We start from the raw sequence: 21,810 nt of genomic DNA on the forward strand, positions 1-21,810 counted from the left end.
TTATGGTAGATATATAATTTAATCGTATTATTATATGTAGTAAAAAGCAATGGGTTAGAAGAAGCCTACATAACCAACCCATAAAGTACAATTTAATATCCATATATGGCCAGCTATGTAAACTTTAACATTGATTTTATCAATTGGTAACATACATTTTGTCGTCTTCTAATGCCTCTTAAGGGGAAAGTAATCTAAAAGTAACTGAATGTAATCAGATTACATTACTGAGTTGAGGTAATCCAAGAGTTACGTTACTGATTACTATTACAACTCGGAACTGGGAAATCTGACTTCAGTGAGTACAAGACAACTGGAAACTCAGAAATAAAACAAGCTCCGACTGGGGAAAATACATTTTGAACGGTCATCCTACTCGGAATTCCAAGTGGGGAACTCAGGCCTCTTTCTAGAGCTCCGACATAAAGATCACTGACGTCGTCATGATTGGACCATGTTTTTTCCAGAGTTCCCAGTTGTCTTGAAAGCACCCTAAATTCAGAGAATGGCAGACTTTGATGACAATATATGCCCACGAAGGACTGCCGCGCCACCTTCCTGTTCAAGTGAGCACAGCACAACAAGATCGAGTCCAAAAATGTCTTATCAAATCAAATGCATTTATATAGCCCTTCTTACATCAGCTGATATCTCAAAGTGCTGTACAGAAACCCAGCCTAAAACCCCAAACAGCAAGCAATGCAGGTGTAGAAGTACCGTGGCTAGGAAAAACTCCCTTGAAAGCCCGGAACCGAGGAAGAAACCTAGAGAGGAACCAGGCTATGAGGGGTGGCCAGTTCTCTTCTGGCTGTGCCTGGTGGAGATTATAACAGAACCAAGATGTTCAAATGTTCATAAATGACCAGCATGGTCAAATAATAATGATCACAGTAGTTGTCGAGGGTGCAGCAAGTCAGCACCTCAGGAGTAAATGTCAGTTGGCTTTTCATAGCCGATCATTAGGAGTATCTCTACCGCTCCTGCTGTCTCTGGAGAGTTGAGAACAGCAGGTCTGGGACAGGTAGCACGTCCGGTGAACAGGTCCGGGTTCCATAGCCGCAGGCAGAACAGTTGAAACTGGAGCAGCAGCACCACTTATATGCTGCAGCTTAATTGATGTAACATGCCAGGGAGATGTGTATACTGTAGCTAAGAAAGTAATACTAAGTGTATGTTGTGTCGTAAGATGTTGGTAGCCCAAGTTTCTCACCCTAATAATTTGGTTACCTTACCCCTCATCATTTCACCTACTGTTCTGACTTGGTGCACATGTAGCCTATAGCCTGTTTTAGAGTTCGTCGTCTCCTTATGCCGTAGTTTGTACATCTTAATTGTCAGTAGAAACCACATTTGTTTAAGCAAGTCAGCCATATCAGCTATGTTTTTTTAAAAGACAGTAAATGAGGCTGAATGAACTGTTTCGCTGCCAGACAAGGCTCTGCTGAAACCAAGGTGTTGGGACAGCTTAATGTAGGCCCTAACAGTTTGTGGGCACCGTTTCTCACCGGTATAGTGCAATTAATGTATTTTTTAGTGTTGTGTCTAAAACATTTTTTTTGTTGCCTCACCCAGATTTACATCACAATGACTGGGAAAACATCACAGGACAGCGGCAAACAGAGGTGGGGAAAATGAAAACATTTATAACCAACGTTCTCAGGGCGGACTATAGCCATATCCTTCAACACATGCAGAATGAACTGTTTGTGAATATGAGAACCTATATGCACCCTCTCAGTCAATTTCACCAGAGACGACAGTCATCAACCTACTGGACAAAATGATTAATAAAGGAGAAGTCTTCTGCCGTACGTTTCTAGCCCCCCTGCAGGAGCCAGACATCAGACACCTTCCCCAGACTGAGAGAGCTCTGGGGCAACACAAAACTATCTACCACTACAACTGACTCGTCCCCAGGCCCCAGCACAGGTCAGGCCCAGAGCACTTCATTACTGTAATAAACCTTGAGACCACAGTACGTCTGTTCAACATCCCTGTAAATACTGTAATTTTGCTGTCCCTCTTCACCCATTAGGCTCAAATACAGGAAGAGGAACTAACAAACATGGATATATCCGTGATGTGACAGAGGTGCTCAAAGGGCCAGTGAAGGAATATGTCTGTGCAGTTTTACAAGAAGAGAAGGACTTTAAAGTTGTTTTCCAGCCACAACTCCATGAGCGGTTCGCTTCTGCAGAGCAAAGGAAGTTGTGTATGAAGTGTCACATACCCAGAGGCCCATGGTGGACGGACATCTAATCTGCCCCTACAAACGTTATTTAGAAAATCAGACAAAGAAAGGAAGGCCAATTCAAAGGAAAGGACCATTTTCAAAATGATAAAGAACCATGTTGAGCAATGCATGTTATGTGGATTGTATTTATTGTACACGGCATGTTTTCACAGGACTCCCGTAGAACTGAAAAATGTGACGCTTCAGAAAGCCAAGAACGGAAAATGGCAAGACTGAGATCAAGTTTACAGACAAGTCAACATTTTTTGTTGTCAAACATTGACACTCCAAAGTCAACGAGGATCATCATTTGAGGTGTAAGGACGTTTCCCTGGCTGACCTTCAAGAAACCAAGGGAAAGTAGGTGATGAACGTTTCAATCTAATAATGCAACATGATCATTTGACAATTGATAGTTCAGTTCAATGAGATACTTGATATACTTGAGGCTTTAGAATATGTGCATGATACCCACTGTGACTGAAAGTCAATGTTACTGGTTTGTCGCCCATGTCTGTATTTTATCTCTGCTTTTGGGTAAGAGTATTTGTATTTTTCCTCCTTTTATAGGTGAATGTTACTGTTCTTGTGACCCGGAAGCTGAATGAGAGCCAAGGTAAAACATGAGCATGTGAAAGGTGGAGTATAGTGTTGCTGATTTGAACGCACTTGCTGAGCTAACCGTGTGGAGACCGAAGATGGTTGAAGAGGGTGGTACAGAATCACCACTGGTCAGTTTTGGGGCAGGATCACACTGGGTACAACATCATCCAGTGTAATTTACAGTGTGGCTAATCGTAGATGTGAGAAGTTTAAGGGAAACATCTGTGGAGCCAGTTTGTCCCAAGTGAGAAGGAAAACCAGTGGAATGATCTTCATAGACAAGACAGACAATATTCTGAAGGTAGATGACGCTGCCATCAGGAGTGCTCTAAATGGAGAATGTATTGAGAGTATGTCTACAGCTGATCTGGAGACGGAGCTAAATGAAGTACTGGTCAAAGTCAGAGTGCTTGATAAACTTGTATCAATTACCCCTCTACCAGTCCAATCAATTTGAGTTTCTCACACAATAGCCCATAATGACCAAGTGAAAACATGTTTTTAGAAATGTTTGCAAATGTATTAAAAATGAAATGCAGAAACATCTAATTTACATCTAATAAATGTTCACACCCCTGAGTCAATAAACCTTTGGCAGTGATTACAGCTGTGAGTCTTTCTGGGTAAGTCTAAGAGCTTTGCACATCTGGATTGTACAATATTTCCACATTATTCTTTTTTAAATTCTTCAGGCTCTCAAGTGTTGATATTTTCTAGTCTTGCCATAAATGTTCAAGCTGATTTAAGTCAAAACTGTAACTAGGCCATTCAGGAACATTCAATGTCATCTTGGTAAGCAACTGGCTTTGTGCTTCAGGTTATTGTCCTACTGAAAGGTTCGTTTGTCTCCCAGTATCTGTTGGGAAGCACACTGAACCAGGTTTTCCTCTGTGCTTAGCTCGATTTCATATCAAACTCCTCAGTCCTTGCCGAGGACAAGCATACCTATAATATGACGCAGCCATTGACCAAACATTTTGTATTTATGTTATACATTTTATATAATATATAAATCCTGACTTTTTTTATTTTAGTTGTAGCCTAGACTAACCAACTGAAACAAATCCCGTAATCCGAATTATACATTTTATATTTGACTATTTAAACACCAAGGAAACGTTTTATGAAATTGTCCCCAACTCCCAATTGTTCGCTGTCCCCTAAAATCAGGTAGGCACATTCCTTCATATGACGTGGGAGTAACCCTGCAGTTAAATGCTTTGATTAGTTGGCAGGCAGCATTTCCCAAAAAAGTTGGCTCCTACTTAGATGGCAATCACCTCACTCCCAATTCACCAGTGGATAAAGTTACTATTAAAAGGAACAAGTGAGGCCTGGAGAAACGTATTAGACTAAATATATTTGAAATTAATACAACCCCCCCCAAAAAAGATGCCAAGTAAACAGACCAGTAATACATGAAATGTATAAATAAACCATTGTGGTCTGTTAAACTAGCCATGGTGATATTTGACAATCACCTTGTAGATTGGTAAATAATAGTTAAATAACATTTGGAAATGCACAGTGCTTTATTACATGTACAAGAGAGTGGGAATTATTCACATTAAAAAGTAACTACTGTCCTGGTTTCAAAGCCAAACCATTTATTTTAAATCTATAACACTTCACAGCAGGGAAAGGATGAATAGAAAGTCAGTTTTACATGAAAGTTCAAACTTTATTGCTTGTGTAGTACTTTATCATTCTCGGTATGCTCTTTCATAGGGCCAGTAAGTCAGACAGTATGGCCACAGACCTTTTTCACTGGAATGAGGTGCTGCCATTGAACAGAACTGCACAACTTCAGGAGAAAACCAACCGGGGAAAAAGCCAAGTCTAGGGGCTCTATTCAATCTGTAAAGCTGAAACATTAGATTCCGCGATATTCATTTAAAGGTAATTTCCCCATTGAGCAGATATCCACAGCGTCTACCGTGAATGCAGTTTCCACTAAAGCAGGAACATTGGCGTTAAATTTAAAGCTGAACTTCTGCAATACGGATTGAATAGAGCCCTAGGGTAGACAATCCCTGAAGCCAAAACAACAGTCCACTTCCCCCTCTATACATATCAAATCTGAGACTAACAGCTATGCAATGTTGTACTAGCATTTTGTAAAGTGATTGTCTATCTTATTGGCTAGGCATTTCATTACTGCTTTAATTCACTTATAAAACCTTGTACAAAATGATATCAACCAAGAGAAGTAATTTAGTTTTCTTCACGTGCAAAAGTTCTTCCACCAAGAACCAGACGGCCAGTGCCTGAATCTAACTGAACTTAAACATTATGGCCAAAACTAGTCCTCTTATTTCTGACAGACCAACAGTATGAACATTAATCAACAGACAGAAGGCATGAAGCCAGATCAGGATAAAGATGTACAAGAATAAAAATGTGCTCTTTATAAAAAAATAATCTGAAACAAAAAAAAAAATAGTGTCAGGGAGAAACATTGTACTTTCCATTCAGACCACTTCCAACACGAGGGCAGGAAAATCAAAGGACAGGTTGCTTGAAGTCATAAGTGCGAAGGTGCATTTTTGTAGACTGTTAATGTTATATTCCCAGCACATAAAAAAAGAGGATAAACTGAATAGTAAAACATTTTAAAAAGGACATATACAGGTTATAAACATCAGTGACAGGAGTATCAAACCCAGCAAGCCAACCAGGCTGAATCTCAAGTTGACTCGTTCTCAAAACCTCAGGAGATCTTTTCCAATGCTCTCGACACTTCCCCATGACATCTGAGAAAATACTTAATTCACCCACAAACATAGAAGTTTCAGACCCGCCTATAGAACAGAAGATATGGGGTAGATGTGGAGCAGGTTTCTGGAGAACAGGCTCTCAGAAAGTCCTCCTCCTCAAAGAGACGCACCTCGGAGTCGTCAAACAGCATCCACTTTCCTTCATACTGCAGCAGGCTGCTTAGGGCCTGCTCCGTAGCCACCCCAAACCCCTCACATCCAGCCACAGAGGCCTCCTCGCCCCCCTCGCCAGGCTCCTTCTTAACCCCACCACTACCGCTGTGTCCCGGGGCACTGGAGGTCCGTCTGGATGATCTGGTGGTGTTGCTCTCTACCCCAGTACAGGCAGCTTTGTCTGGGTTGCTTGTTTGCTTGTTGCCCCCTAGGTCATAGCTGGACAGGCTCCTCTGACCCCCCAGAAGTCCTACCCCGTCTGAAGCCTTCTTGGAGCCCATCTTACTGGTGTTGGTGGAGTTAACATTCACAGAACCACTCTGTCCTGCTTTACCACGGAGACTGAAGGACACTTCCCCATCGTCATAATCCAGCACCTCTTCTTTGGGTTCCGGACCCGGCACTTTCCCGCCACAGTCCTCTTCTCCCTGCTTCTCATCCCCCTCGGGCAGGCGGACCTTGGTGTCCTTAAGGTCCATCATCCTGATGTAAGTGGTGTAGTGTCCGCTGGAGATGGTGACCCCGCTGTGCATGACCACAGCAAACAGCTGGTAGTGCTGCCCTCCGGTGGCAGTGGCTGAGGGGTGCGTGCACCACTCCTCCAGAGAGAGCTTCAGTGGGGTCTGTAGAGGGGTGTTCACCTTTGAGAGGCCGCCGTATGGGTCCATCCTGAACAACAGAGGGAGACAGTTTACACAAGCCGAGGAACGATGGAGCGGTCCCTGACTTTCCTGAGATTTGCTTACCATGTGCCGTTGTATTTATTTAGCTCCTTTGCACCCCATTATTTTTATTTCTACTTTGCACATTCTTCCACTGCAAATCTACCATTCTAGTGTTTTACTTGCTATATTGTATTTACTTTGCCACCATGGCCTTTTTTTGCCTTTACCTCCCTTATCTCACCTCATTTGCTCACATCGTATATAGACTTGTTTCTACTGTATTATTGACTGTGTGTTTGTTTTACTCCATGTGTAACTCTGTGTTGTTGTATGTGTCGAACTGCTTTGCTTTATCTTGGCCAGGTCGCAATTGTAAATGAGAACTTGTTCTCAAATTGCCTATCTGGTTAAATAAAGGTGAAATAAAAAAAAATAAAAAAATTAATACGGTATTACATTCATATGTTGTATCTGATTGTGTGGATTGTTATGTTGTGACAGGCTCTTAGGAAACTGTTACACTCTCTGAGGACAATAAAGCATCAATCTAGAGTAAAAGCAAAACCCAGCAGATAAACACTGAAGACTCACTCTAACCCGTTGGCTGAGAAGCACTTGAGATGGATAGTGACGACCTCTGGGGTTTTATCAAACAGTAGACTCCTCTCAGCCTCTGTGTAGTGGTGGCAGGTCTCACAGAAGTACTTGTCCTCCCCTACAATCCTCTCCACTGAGGCAAACTGGGAGATGGCCCACTTCAGAGTCTTCAGCACCGGTTTGGGATCAGGGGAGACTGGGGGGTGGAGAGAGGGGGTTGGGGGAAGGTAGTTGGAATATGAGAGGATAGACATTTGTGAGACGGCGTTGTGCTTTGGCTGATCTTTGACAACTTGTTTGAGTGGTGACTGTTCATGTATGTGCAACAATGTACCAATTTGAGTATAGTACAGTCTTGCGCTGCAGAACTGGCCCATTTATACAAGAACGCAGAGTGTGTACACACACACACACACACACACACACACAACTCTCCTTACCCTCTGAGCTGCTGTCTGGGCTGCAGGGTTCTTCCTCCTGCACTGGGACACTGATGTCCTGGAAGTCTTCTCTCCTCTCGGTGTAACACTCACACTCCAGACAACGTGTCCTCAACACCAGACAGCCCTGGAACAGATGCTCCATCATGTCCACACCCAGGCACTCTGGACAGGAGAGAGGAGAGTCAGCGTTCAACATGATAATACACAAAACTATTAGATTGTTTTATTTAACTAGGCGAGTCAGTTAAGAACAAATTATTATTTACAATGACGGCCTACCCCGGCCAAACCCTAACGACACTGGGCCAATTGTGCACCGCCCTATGGGACTCCCAATCACCTCCAGTTGTGATACAGTCTATCATCGAACCAGGGTCTGTAGTGACGCGTCTAGCACTGAGATACAGTGCATTCAACCGCTGTGCCACTCGGGAGCCCCAAATGGCTAAAGCAAGGGTACAAATCCTATGTGACAGACAGGACATGATCGATGACCAAGTATGTTTCCAACGGCATGATTCAACAACTATGAACTCACCTTCACTTTTAGCTTTCTCCTCCTCAGGCACTTCTGTTACCTTCTCCTGAGGGTTCCTCCCATGTTCCCCACCATCATTCTCCTGAGGTTGGCTAGGACCCGTCTCCTCCTGGTCAGGTTTGGCTGTCTCGGTCTTCCCTCCTGTGTGGCAGCTGATCCGTCCCATACTCATGAACTTAGAGAAGATACTGGGCTGCTTCCCCGAGTGCCTCGGCCAGCACAACTTGGGCCTCTTCTTCCCCTTAACCTCCACCTCTTTAGGGGCCACCTCTACCTCTCCTTTCTCCTCCACATTGCTTTCCTCCTCTCCCTCTTCTTCCTGCTTTTTCTCCCACCCTTCTTCAGCTTTGTCTTTTGGCACTACAGTGGTGCCACCAGTAGACTTCCTCTTGGAGCGAGTGACGGGTTTGCCATCGTTGGCTGCAACAGCAGCAGCATTCTTGGACTTGACAGATTTTGGCTTCTTCTTGGCATTGCCTGCCTCTGTATCGCTCTTCCTCTTACCACTGGTTTGGCCATCATCATCATCAAGTGATGTTTCTGAAGTTTGGGCCTGCTCTTCTGTTGAAGCCCCGTTGGTGCCCACAGGGGCAGAACTGCCTGGCTTGACCTCTATGACATCGTCCTGGTCCTCCTGTTCCTTCCTGATGGTCTCAGAGGCCTCCTGGATGTATCCCAGGATGCACTGCAGCACCTCCTGGGCATCGTGCTGTAGGTAGCCTTCGTACATGGGGTTCAGCTGTCTGTAAACACACAACCATCAGTCAGTCAAATACAATACCAAACATCTTGTTCAAACCCTGATTTGAGTAAGCTTGCTTTAAAGCTAAAATCCTGGTTTTCTGCATCATTGCATCACCGATAAACTTCCATAATATTCTGCCTATTGAATGTGACCCAGTATTTCAGGGCCTTGCTGTAGTGCTGTGGGGTCTGACCTGAGTGTGTTTAGTAGTTTGCGTGGAGGTGTGGCCAGCTCCCCATCACTGTACTTGTCAGGGTTGTGCAGGTAGCTGGACTGGAGCTGCTCTACCGAGGTGATCAGACTGTGGAAACTACCCAGCAGTTCCATGTGTACTGGCACCGCCTCCTCTGGACCCTCCGCCTGCTGAGGGAGAAAGAGGGATTCCTGTTATTATAGTGTTAATATGCTCTACATTCAATAGATTTCAACATGCTACTATAGGCAGCATTGATGACAGTGTAACTGAAGCATATGTTGACTGTAGTCTTAAAAAATGTATTGCTATATTGGAAACATCATCATAGGGAATCTAAAGTCTTGCCAGATAATAATAATAAGACACTGTTTACAAAACGCACCTTTATTGAGATGTGTGCTGGTATAAATGTATGCATGATTGTGACCTTAATAATCTGGATTATAATTTGTGCATTGTAATGTTAATTGAGGATCCCGATGTGAATGATTCTCATCTAAAACAATCATTTGTCGATTTTAGGTAGTGGTGGAGAGTCTATCAAGAATCGACTCCTAATATTCAGCATTTTTGCAAAGGGGTAAACTAGTTGCCATAGGCTACTTCCGAGGACAAACTCTTGCATCTTTCACAGCAAAGAGAGAGCAGGCTCACGAGAGAGAGGGCACAGCCAGGCAGGCATGTCGGCCTCGAGGCAGACTTTCAGAACCCTGCAGGCATAGGCTATTACAGTGCTGTATCGAGGGAATTTTTTGGGCTTGCAATGTCTCGCGCAACTTCACTAAAGTAGGCGCTATCAATGAGTAGGATGAGCTATTCTACACGCAACAGGCTGAAGACCAAACACACACTTGAGAAAGAGCAGGCGAGCCAGTGAGGGACAGGATCAGCACAGACAGACTGTTGGAACCGTGCGCATAGGCTATATCTTGGTAATCTGTATCTCGCAATGTCTTGTAAAGTCATCAAAAGTATGTACAGTGCCTTGCGAAAGTATTTGGCCCCCTTGAACTTTGCGACCTTTTGCCACACTTCAGGCTTCAAACATAAAGATATAAAACTGTATTTTTTTGTGAAGAATCAACAACAAGTGGGACACAATCATGAAGTGGAACGACATTTATTGGATATTTCAAACTTTTTTAACAAATCAAAAACTGAAAAATTGGGCGTGCAAAATTATTCAGCCCCTTTACTTTCAGTGCAGCAAACTCTCTCCAGAAGTTCAGTGAGGATCTCTGAATGATCCAATGTTGACCTAAATGACTAATGATGATAAATACAATCCACCTGTGTGTAATCAAGTCTCCATATAAATGCACCTGCACTGTGATAGAGTTTCAAGAGGTTAACGGACCTCTGAGACTGGGGGCGCTATTTCATTTTTGGATGAAAAACGTTCCCGTTTTAAACAAGATATTTTGTCACAAAAAGATGCTCGACTATGCATATAATTGATAGTTTGGAAAGAAAACACTGAAGTTTCCAGAACTGCAAAGATATGTTGGAACCGTGAGTGCCCCAGAACAGGAGCTACAGGCAAAAACCAAGATGAAACTGCAACCAGGAAATGAGCAGGATTTTTGAGGCTCTGTTTTCCATTGTCTCCTTATATGGCTGTGAATGCGACAGGAATGAGCCTGCCCCATCTATCGTTTCCCCAAGGTGTCTGCAGCATTGTGACGTATTTGTAGGCATATCATTGGAAGATTGACCATAAGAGACTACATTTGCCAGGTGTCCTCCGTCGAAATTGGTGCGTCATTTTCAGCTGCTGGTATTTATCCATGGGATTCTGAGACGAAAGCAGGCTTCCACGAACGGCATATCAATGAAGAGATATGTGAAAAAACACCTTGAGGATTGATTCTAAACAACGTTTGCCATGTTTCGGTCGATATTATGGAGTTAATTTGGAAAAGGTTTGACGTGTTGGTGACCGAATTTTCGGTTCGTTTCGGTAGCCAAATGTGATGTACAAAACGGGAGCGATTTCTCATACACAAAGATTCTTTCAGGAAAAACTGAACATTTGCTATGTAACTGAGAGTCTCCTCATTGAAAACATCCGAAGTTCTTCAAAGGTAAATTATTTTATTTATTTGGTTGTGAAAATGTTGCGTGCTAAATGCTACGCAAAATGCTAAGCTAGCTTGCAATACTCTTACACAAATGCTTGATTTGCTATGGTTCAAAAGCATATTTTGAAAATCTGAGATGACAGTGTTGTTAAGAAAAGGCTAAGCTTGAGAGCAGGCATATTATTTTCATTTCATTTGCGATTTTCAGAAATCGTTAACGTTGCGTTATGCTAATGAGCCTGAGGCTGTATTCACGATCCCGGATACGGGATGGGTAGTATCAAGAGGTTTTAAAAGCGCAGAGAGCATCATGAAGAACAAGGAACACACCAGGCAGGTCCGAGATACTGTTGTGAAGAAGTTTAAAGCCGGATTTGGATACAAAAAGATTTCCCAAGCTTTAAACATCCCAAGGAGCACTGTGCAAGCGATAATATTGAAATGGAAGGAGTATCAGACCACTGCAAATCTACCAAGACTTGGCCATCCCTCTAAACTTTCAGCTCATACAAGGAGAAGACTGATCAGAGATGCAGCCAAGAGGCCCATGATAACTCTGGATGAACTGCAGAGATCTACAGCTGAGGTGGGAGACTCTGTCCATAGGACAACAATCAGTCGTATATTGCACAAATCTGGCCTTTATGGAAGAGTGGCAAGAAGAAAGCCATTTCTTAAAGATATCCATAAAAAGTGTTGTTTAAAGTTTGCCACAAGCCACCTGGGAGACACACCAAACATGTGGAAGAAGGTGCTCTGGTCAGATGAAACAAAAATTGAACTTTTTGGCAACAATGCAAAACGTTATGTTTGGCGTAAAAGCAACACAGCTCATCACCCTGAACACACCATCCCCACTGTCAAACATGGTGGTGGCAGCATCATGGTTTGGGCCTGCTTTTCTTCAACAGGGACAGGGAAGATGGTTTAAATTGATGGGAAGATGGATGGAGCCAAATACAGGACCATTCTGGAAGAAAACCTGATGGAGTCTGCAAAAGACCTGAGACTGGGACGGAGATTTGTCTTCCAACAAGACAATGATCCAAAACATAAAGCAACATCTACAATGGAATGGTTCAAAAATAAACATATCCAGGTGTTAGAATGGCCAAGTCAAAGTCCAGACCTGAATCCAATCGAGAATCTGTGGAAAGAACTGAAAACTGCTGTTCACAAATGCTCTCCATCCAACCTCACTGAGCTCGAGCTGTTTTGCAAGGAGGAATGGGAAAAAAAATTCAGTCTCTTGATGTGCAAAACTGAGAGAGACATACCCCAAGCGAATTACAGCTGTAATCGCAGCAAAAGGTGGCGCTACAAAGTATTAACTTAAGGGGGCTGAATAATTTCACTCCCAATTTTTCAGTTTTTGATTTGTTAAAAAAGTTTGAAATATCCAATAAATGTCGTTCCACTTCATGATTGTGTCCCACTTGTTGTTGATTCTTCACAAAAAAATACAGTTTTATATCTTTATGTTTGAAGCCTGAAATGTGGCAAAAGGTCGCAAAGTTCAAGGGGGCCGAATACTTTCGCAAGGCACCGTATGTACGGTTATCAATGAGTATGACTAAGCTTTTCTTCAAAGTGCCAGTGAATTGAAGTTGAACATCGTCAAATGCATCAGTTTAATTATCCTTAAATGTGCAATAAAAATTGTTTATAGTTTATATAATGAAAGCCTGTTTGGCTGTTGAGGTCCTCAGTCAGGGCTCTCCAACCCTGTTCCTGGAGATACCTTCCTGAAGGTTTTTCACTCCAACCCCAGATGTAATTAACTAGATTAATCTTAACATCCAGCTAATTATTGAAATCAATTGCGCTAGATTAGGGTTAGAGTGAAAACCTACAAGATAGTAGCGCTCCACAAACAGGTTTGGAGAGCCCTGTCCCAGGCAATAGATTACAAAGCAGGGCATCCCTGCTAAACTTTCTGGAAATGGCAAGTTTGCGATCTCATCCATAAAAAGGCATCTCAAGTGCAAATACAAGACAAGATTCTATGGTCTGATGAAACCAAGATTAAACTCTTTGGCCTGAATATCAAGCGTCACGTTTTGTTGGAAACCTAGCACCATCCCTACGGTGAAGCAAAGTGGTGGCGGCATTATGCTGTGGGGACATTTTTCAGCGGCAGGGACTGGGATACAAGTCAGGATCGAGGGAAAGATCAACGGAGCAAAGTACAGAGATCCTTGATGAAAACCTGCTCTAGAGCACTCAGGACCTCAGACTGGGGGTGAAGGTTCACCTTTCAACAGGAGAACAACTCTAAGCACACAGCCAAGACAACACAGGAGTGGCTTTGGGACAAGTCTCTGAATGTCCTTGAGTGGTGCAGCCAGAGACCGGACTTGAACCTGAACAAACATCTCTGGAGACCTGAAAATAGCTGACAGAGCTTGAGGATCTGCAGAGAAGAATGGGAGAAACTCCCCAAATACAGGTGTGCCAAGCTTGTAGTGTCATACACAAGAAGACGAGGCTGTAATCGCTGCCAAAAGTGCTTCAACAAAGTACAGAGTAAAGGGTCAGTATACTTATGTGATATTTTAGTTTTTTATTTATTTTGAAACCAATTGCAAAAATTTCTAAAAACCTGTTTTTGGTTTGTCATTATGGGGTATTGTGTGTAGATTGAGGGGGGAAAAAACAATTTAATTTTAGAATATGGCTGTAACATAAAATGTGAAAAAAGTCAAGGGGTCTGAATGTTGACCGAATGCATTGTGTGGGAGTGTGTGTATGTATATATACAGTACCAGTCAAATGTTTGGACACAGCTACTCATTCAAACGTTTTTCTTTATTTTTATTATGTTCTACTTAGTAGAATAAATAGTGACACCAAAACTATGAAATAACACATGGACTCATGTCGTAACAAAAAAAAATGTTCAATCAAAATATTTATATTCTTCAAAGTAGCCACCCTTGCCTTGACGACAGCTTTGCGCAATCTTGGCATTCTCTCAACCAGCTTCACCTGGAATGCTTTTCCAACAGTCTTGAAGGAGTTCCCACATATGCTGAGCACTTGTTGGCTGCTTTACCTTCACTCTGCCGTCCAACTAATCCAAAACCATCTCAATTGGGTTGAGGTCGGGTGATTGTAGAGGCCAGGTCATCTGATGCAGCACTCCACCATTCTCCTTCTTGGTAAAATAGCCCGTACACAGCCTGGAGGTGTGTTGGGTCATTGTTCTGTTGAAAAACAAATTATTGTCCCACTAAGCGCAAACCAGATGGGATGACGTATCGCTGCAGAATGCTGTGGTAGCCATGCTGGTTATGTGCCTTGAATTCTAAATAAATCATAGACAGTGTCACCAGCAAAGCACCCCCACACCACTTCCTCCATGCGCTACGGCGGGAACCACACATGCAGAGATCATCCGTTCACCTACTCTGCATCTCACAAAGACACAGCGGATGGAACAAAAAATCTCACGTTTGGACTCTAGACAAAAGGACAGATTTCCACCATTCTAATGTCCATTGCTCGTGTTTCTTGGCCCAAGCAAGTCTCTTCTTATTATTGGGGTCCTTTAGTAGTGGTTTCTTTGCAGCAATTCGACCATGAAGGCCTGATTCATAGTCTCCTCTGAACAGTTGATGTTGAGATATGTGTCTGTTACTTGAAGTCTGAAGCATTTATTTGGGCTGCAATTTCTGAGGCTGGTAATTCTAAATGAACTTATCTTGTGCAGCAGAGGTAACTCTGGGTCTTCCTTTCCTGTTGCAGTCCTCATGAGAGCCAGTTTCATCGGTTTTTCGGATGACTGCCTTGCCTGGTTCACCAATTACTTTGCAGACAGAGTTCAGTGTGTCAAATCGGAGGGCATGCTGTCCGGTCCTCTGGCAGTCTATGGGGGTGCCACAGGGTTCAATTCTCGGGCCGACTCTTTTCTCTGTATATATCAATGATGTTGCTCTTGCTGCGGGCGATTCCCTGATCCACCTCTACGCAGACGACACCATTCTATATACTTTCGGCCCGTCATTGGACACTGTGCTATCTAACCTCCAAACGAGCTTCAATGCCATACAACACTCCTTCCGTGGCCTCCAACTGCTCTTAAACGCTAGTAAAACCAAATGCATGCTTTTCAAACGATCGCTGCCTGCACCCGCATGCCCGACTAGCATCACCACACTGGATGGTTCCGACCTTGAATATGTGGACACCTATAAGTACCTAGGTGTCTGGCTAGACTGCAAACTCTCCTTCCAGACCCATATCAAACATCTCCAATCGAAAATCAAATCAAGAGTCGGCTTTCTATTCCGTAACAAAGCCTCCTTCACTCACGCTGCCAAGCTTACCCTAGTAAAACTGACTATCCTACCGATCCTCGACTTCGGCGATGTCATCTACAAAATTGCTTCCAACACTCTTCTCAGCAAACTGGATGCAGTTTATCACAGTGCCATCCGTTTTGTCACTAAAGCACCTTATACTACCCACCACTGCGACTTGTATGCTCTAGTCGGCTGGCCCTCGCTACATATTCGTCGCAAGACCCACTGGCTCCAGGTCGTCTACAAGGCCATGCTAGGTAAAGCTCCGCCTTATCTCAGTTCACTGGTCACGATGGCAACACCCATCCGTAGCACGCGCTCCAGCAGGTGTATCTCACTGATCATCCCTACAGCCAACACCTCATTCGGCCGCCTTTCGTTCCAGTACTCTGCTGCCTGTGACTGGAACGAATTGCAAAAATCGCTGAAGTTGGAGACCTTTATCTCCCTCACCAACTTCAAACATCAGCTATCTGAGCAGCTAACCGATCGCTGCAGCTGTACATAATCTATTGGTAAATAGCCCACCCATTTTCACCTACCTCATCCCCACAGTTTTTATTTATTTACTTTTCTGCTCTTTTGCACACCAATATCTCTACCTGTACATGATCATTTATCAATCCAGTGTTAATCTGCAATATTGTAATTATTTGCCTACCTCCTCATGCCTTTTGCACACATTGTATATAGACTCCCCTTTTTTTTCTACTGTGTTACTGACTTGTTAATTGTTTACTCCATGTGTAACTCTGTTGTCTGTTCACACTGCTATGCTTTATCTTGGCGAGGTCGCAGTTGTAAATGAGAACTTGTTCTCAACTAGCCTACCTGGTTAAATAAAGGTGAAATAAAAATAAATAAAAATCATAGCACTTGATGGTTTTTGCAACTGCACTTGAAGAAACTTTCAAAGTTCTTGAAATTTTCCGATTGACTGACCTTCATGTCTTAAAGTAATGATGGGCTGTCGTTTCTCTTTCCTTATTTGAGCTGCTCTTGCCATAATATGGACTTTGTCTTTTACCAAATAGGGCTGTCTTCTGTATACCACCCCTACCTTGTCAGAACACAACCGATTGGCTCAAACACATTAAGAAGGAAAGAAATTCCTCAAATGAACTTTTAACAAGGCACACCTGTTAATTGAAATGTATTCCAGGTGACTACCTCACAAAACTGGCTGAGAGAATGCCAAGTGTGCAAAGCTGTCATCAAGGCAAAGAGTGGCTACTTTTTCCAGATGTATCCCAGTTTCAACTGTACTGGGTAGATTTCAGACAGCGTGTATGGCGTTTTGTAGGCGAGTGGTTTGCTGATGTTAACGTTGTGAACAGTACACCATAGTGGCAGGAGGGCTTATGGTATGGGCAGGCATAACCTAAGGAGACCGAACACAATTGCATTTTATCGATGGAAATCTGAACGCACAGAGAAACCGAGACGAGATCCATAGGCCCATTGTTGTGCCATTTGTCCCGCCATCACCTCGTGACAGCATGACAATACGCAGCCCCATTTCGCAAGGATCTGTACAATTCCTGGAAGCTGAAAATGTCCCAGCTTTCATGGCCTGCATACTCCATGTCACCCATCGAGCATGTGATGCTCTATATCGACGTGTATAACAGCAACAACCATTGAAGGGGAGTGTGACAACATTCAACAATCAAAAGCCTGATCAACTCCATGCGAAGGAGAAGTGTCATGCTGCATGAGATAAATGGTAGTCACCAGATACTTACTGGTTTTCTGATTCACGCCCTTTAATTTTTTTTTTTAAGTTACAGTACCTGTGACCAACATATGCATATCGGTATTCCCAGTCATGTGAAATCCATATATTAGGGCCGTTGAAATTGTTGCATGTTGCGTTTATTTTTGGCCGGTTTGAGTAAGTGGCTGAATTAATAAGGTGACAGGGTATTATATTCTGTTAGCTTTTTGCCATGTTTGAGAAGTCAAAGCCCTTCCATGAGTTATGTACAGCTACAACTGCTACACTTCATATGCAAAAGTATGTGGACACCCCTTCAACTGAGTGGATTTGGCTATTTCAGCCACACACCCATTGCTGAGAGGTGTATAAAATCGAGCACACAGCCATGCAATCACCATAGACAAACATTGGCAGGAGAATGAGCTTACTGAAGAACTGTGGTTCAGTCATAGGATGCCACCTTTCCAACAAGTCAGTTTGTCAAATGTCTTCCCTGCTCGAGTTTCCACAGGTCAGCTTTAAGTACTGTTATTGTGAAGTGGAAATGTATTGTAGCAACAACGGCTCAGCCGTGAAGTGGTAGGCCACACAAGCTCACAGAATGGAACAGCCGAGTACTGAGGTGCATTGTGTGTACAAATTGTCCTTGGTTGCAACACTCACTACACAGTTTTAAACTGCCCCTGGAAGCAACGTCAGCACAATAACAGTTTGTCGGGAGCTTCATGACATGGGTTTCCATGGCCGAGCAGCCGCTCAGCCTAAAATCACCATGCGCAATGCCAAGTGTCGACTGGAATGGTGTAAAGCTCTGCGCCATTGGACTCTGGAGCAGTGGAAACATGTTCTCTGGAGTGATGAATCACACTTCACCATCTGGCAGTCTGACGGAAGAATCTGGGTTTGGCGGATGCCAGGAGAAAGCTACCTGCCCCAATACATAGTGCCAACTATCAAATTTGGTAGAGGAGGAATAATGGTCTGGGCTGTTGTAAGTCCCCGCAGCAATGTTCCAATATCTAGTGGAAACCCTTACCAGAAGAGTGGAGGCTGTTTTAGCAGCAAAGGGTGAACCAACCCCATATTAATGCCCATGATTTTGAAATGAGATGTTTGACAAGCAGTTGTCCACATACTTTGTAAAGGAGTGTACCAGTATTTTCTTGCATTTTTTTCTCCTCTGTTCTCGGTCGTCTGCTCCTCCCCCCTCCGATCAGAGCAGGCAGGCACGTTGCCCTAGCAACTCACAGACACAGAGTGTACACATGCTGCTCCAGAGCTAGTACTATCCTTCAAGCAAACGTCAAAACTTTGTTCATTTGCACTGTCTCATTCGCATTTGCTTGTAAATGTCCAAACTCACCAAAAATGTATAACTTTACGAGCTGGATTGGCAATTTTTGCTATTTGTTTATTTTTGTTTTGCCCCCTTATCATATTTAGCTAGCTGCCTCCATGGAAATACACTGTTACTTATGCTAATTTTGTAATAATTCTGGTAATAGAAGCCCAATGGGCCTTTTTGCAGTTTTTTTGGGGCACCCACTTGTGTACTAAGCCGGTAACACAGTATATTCTGGGATGAGAGAAGGACTGTATGAACATCCAGATACTACCCAACCCTTGTTATCAGTGGTCTATTGGTCTATTATCAAAACCTCCTAGCTTCCATCATAAGAGTCAATTGAATTGGAAAAAAACGAATCCTGTGTGAAACCTCTGGAATAACGTCTAGTAATACCTGTCCGAATAGGGCTATAACATGGCAAAGAATAGGCTTATCAACGTAGAATGCACCGCATCATCCCATGGGATCCGTCAAGCCTCCTGCACACTGCAGAAATATCACTGAAATATTTGAGTTCCTACACATCACCTTTATTCAAACAAAATAGGCCTTTTATAGGCTAAGTTGATGAGCAAATGGGCAGCATCATGGTCATGTCGGTCTTCTAAAACACAATGTCTTCCTAGTAGGACTGCAATAATGACATGGTGTGCACGTGTTCGTTTAAACATGTAGACGCCAAATCCTGAAGTCGCGCACCATTAGTTTTAGGGAGACAGACAAGGAACAGACCAACATGCTGCAAGATTTCTCAGGCATGATTGAAGTTTGGGTTTTCTTTTGAACAAGCTAATACAATTCAGTTTGTACTTTGTTGCCCTTTGGCCAGTTTGTTATTTCTGTAAATATCGGGCACCTGTTAATTCCTCACCTTTAATAAAAGCCTCACTCTGGGCAAGTAAAGAACTGCTGTCTCCTCTTCACTGTTAAAATCCAACCGCATGGTCAACCCCATGTAACAGTTTTACCATCCGTCCCTCTCTGGGCTCAAACCAGGGACGCTCTGCACACAGACAAGAGCCACCCTCGAAGCATCGTTACCCATCGCACCATAAAAGCCACAGCCCTCGCAGAGCAAGGGGAACAACTACTTCAAGGTCTCGGAGCGAGTGGCGTCACCGATTGAAACACTATTAGCGCGCACCACCGCTAACTAGCTAGCCATTTCACATCGGTTACACTCACATTGTTGTACATAGCTAACATACCTCATCACTATTAGCAGCCTCTTCCTTTTGCTTGTCCCTTGTTTTGGACAAACTGTAGAGGTTCTTGATGCCATCTCTGAGCCCAGGACAGTAGTACAATACCTGGATTGGTGATAAAGAAAAGTTTAATTTATAAACCATTTAGTATAATAATGTGCCTACCTATACAGTCATCAGATGTTGATGGCATGATGCAACTGTTGAGAATGAGATACCACACCTGTAGAATGCTGTTCAGGTAACAGGTGTTTCCCAGGTTATTGAGCCCAACAAAGGGCACCAGCGTCTCCTCTCCCTTGTCACTTGGGCAGATGGGAGAGGTTGGGCACGGGGCAGGTCCAGGCAGTGGGATTGGCACAACCTGGTCACAGCTAGAAAATAATGGATACACATGAAAGGTTCTCAAAATCATATTCCTAAGTACATCTGAGGCTAAATGTAAAATAGTAGCCAATGTCCGTGTGTTGTGAAATCTGTGAATGTATTGTAATGTTTTAAAATTGTATAAATTGCCTTCATTTTGCTGGACCTCAGGGGATCCATAATAAATACAGTATTTTAAATTGAGTAGGCGGGCAAACAAGACGCTACCTCAGAGGGGATTTACACAAAATGATCAATGGATAGCCACGCCATCATGTGGGTGCTAGCAAACAGGCTAGGAATCAACAGCCAATCCAGCATTGTCTGGAAGCTTTAGTGAGCTTTGACTGGTCAATAGCGTTGCATTAGAGTATTTGCATAAATATTAGTTTACCCCAACTTCGGTCTCACATTTAACTTACCTCAATTGACCGGGACTCAGTTGTTTAATCGCCCCATCGTACTGTGGAAATGCAGCCAGCCTTTATTTTATCATTAGCTACCTGGTAAAAACTGTCACTCACCTTGAAGGCTCCTCAGGTTCAACACTGACTGGTTTTGGTTCCTCTACTTGAGGTTCGGAGAAGTCCAAGGCTCGCTTCGTCTCCTTCTTCTGGAAAAACTTCAGGGAGAGTTTGCTCTTTTTGATGGGGCTCCCGAGAGCCGCGGCATCGCCCTGTAGGCCGGGCATCTTCGAGCGTATTTAGTATTTGATGATACAGCCAACACAACAGCGCTCCACACTGGCAACAGAGCGAAAGTGAAACTGGGTGAATTTCGCAAGTTTATTCTCCCTCCCAGATAGTTAGCTGGCAAAAAGACACGTGAATTACGCTGATACTAACTTGTTTGTTGACTAGATAGACATCTGCATTCAGTTCATCTTGCTAACTAACGTTAGCTAGCTTGCTGATGGCACCAGATGCCATCTGAGATGGCTAATAAATGGGTTGCCTAGCAGGCTAACTTAAGAGAACCAAGACAACAGCTGAGCTGCTGGTCAATAACGTCAAGTTAACGAAGTAGCTATTTACCAACACATGCCGTTTGCAAAATGTGGTAATATGTCATTTCTAAGTTATATCTAACTAACTACCATCCTGTTAGCGTGCTAGCTAGCTAGACATCTTGCTAAGTACGCAGTGAGTGAGGGGGGAAAAAGCAACAACACCGGACGATTTCAGTTGCTAGCAAAGCCAGTTGTAACCAAAAATATATCCAACCACTTTAGTTTACTCACCTTACTGAGTCATGTTGTACTTTATTTTCGATTTCTGCGATAGCTTATTCAATTATAGTATATTTGTATAACCATTTGATAAACCACGCGATGTGCGCAAGACTTGGCGCTTTTTCCAACCGCAAAGACTCCAGCTGCACCCGCGCCTGCACGACACCATTAACATCAATTATAATAATAAAAAAATACAATAATGTTAGAAAAACTCATTATTAATTAAAAACTACAATCGCTGATTAAAAATTTTGAAAGTGAAAACGAAGTAATGCAACTGGCATTTTTTGAGACATGTCACCGTGGGAGAAACACGGCCATGACTAGAAGGGATCCAGTTTTTGTCAAAAGTTTTTTTTTTGTGTGTGCATTTTTGCTAACCCTAACCCCTGTTGTAATCTTAACCAACATATTATAATCTGCTACACTAGTTATCCTAACCCGCTACGAAAAATCAAATCTGACGTTAATTTGACAAAAACTGGATCTTTTCTAGCCAAGACCATGAAACGTCACCGTAGAGCAGCCATCTTTAGAGGGACAACCAATGTATTATTTTTTTGTATCATGCATGAACATTGTCTGGCTTTGTTGGTCTGAAA

The 21,810-nt window shown here is 43.2% G+C and overlaps 1 protein-coding gene across 1 annotated transcript; it reads right to left on the reverse strand.

Moving 5' to 3' along the window:
- Positions 1–4,496: 4,496 nt before the first annotated feature.
- usp1 (ubiquitin specific peptidase 1) lies at positions 4,497–21,598 on the reverse strand. The gene is made up of 9 exons (XM_064935960.1): positions 21,215–21,598; positions 20,499–20,717; positions 19,832–19,982; positions 19,612–19,713; positions 8,948–9,117; positions 8,010–8,752; positions 7,469–7,633; positions 7,023–7,224; positions 4,497–6,435 (listed from the first exon to the last, which is right to left on the reverse strand). Exons 2-9 carry the CDS (start codon positions 20,663–20,665, stop codon positions 5,628–5,630), a joined length of 2,508 nt encoding a protein of 835 aa, XP_064792032.1. The 5' UTR covers positions 20,666–20,717; positions 21,215–21,598; the 3' UTR covers positions 4,497–5,627.
- Between the last annotated feature and the right edge of the window lie 212 nt (positions 21,599–21,810).

The sequence above is a fragment of the Oncorhynchus masou genome, chromosome 24 (assembly GCF_036934945.1).
Source record: "Oncorhynchus masou masou isolate Uvic2021 chromosome 24, UVic_Omas_1.1, whole genome shotgun sequence".
NCBI lineage: Eukaryota > Metazoa > Chordata > Actinopteri > Salmoniformes > Salmonidae > Oncorhynchus > Oncorhynchus masou.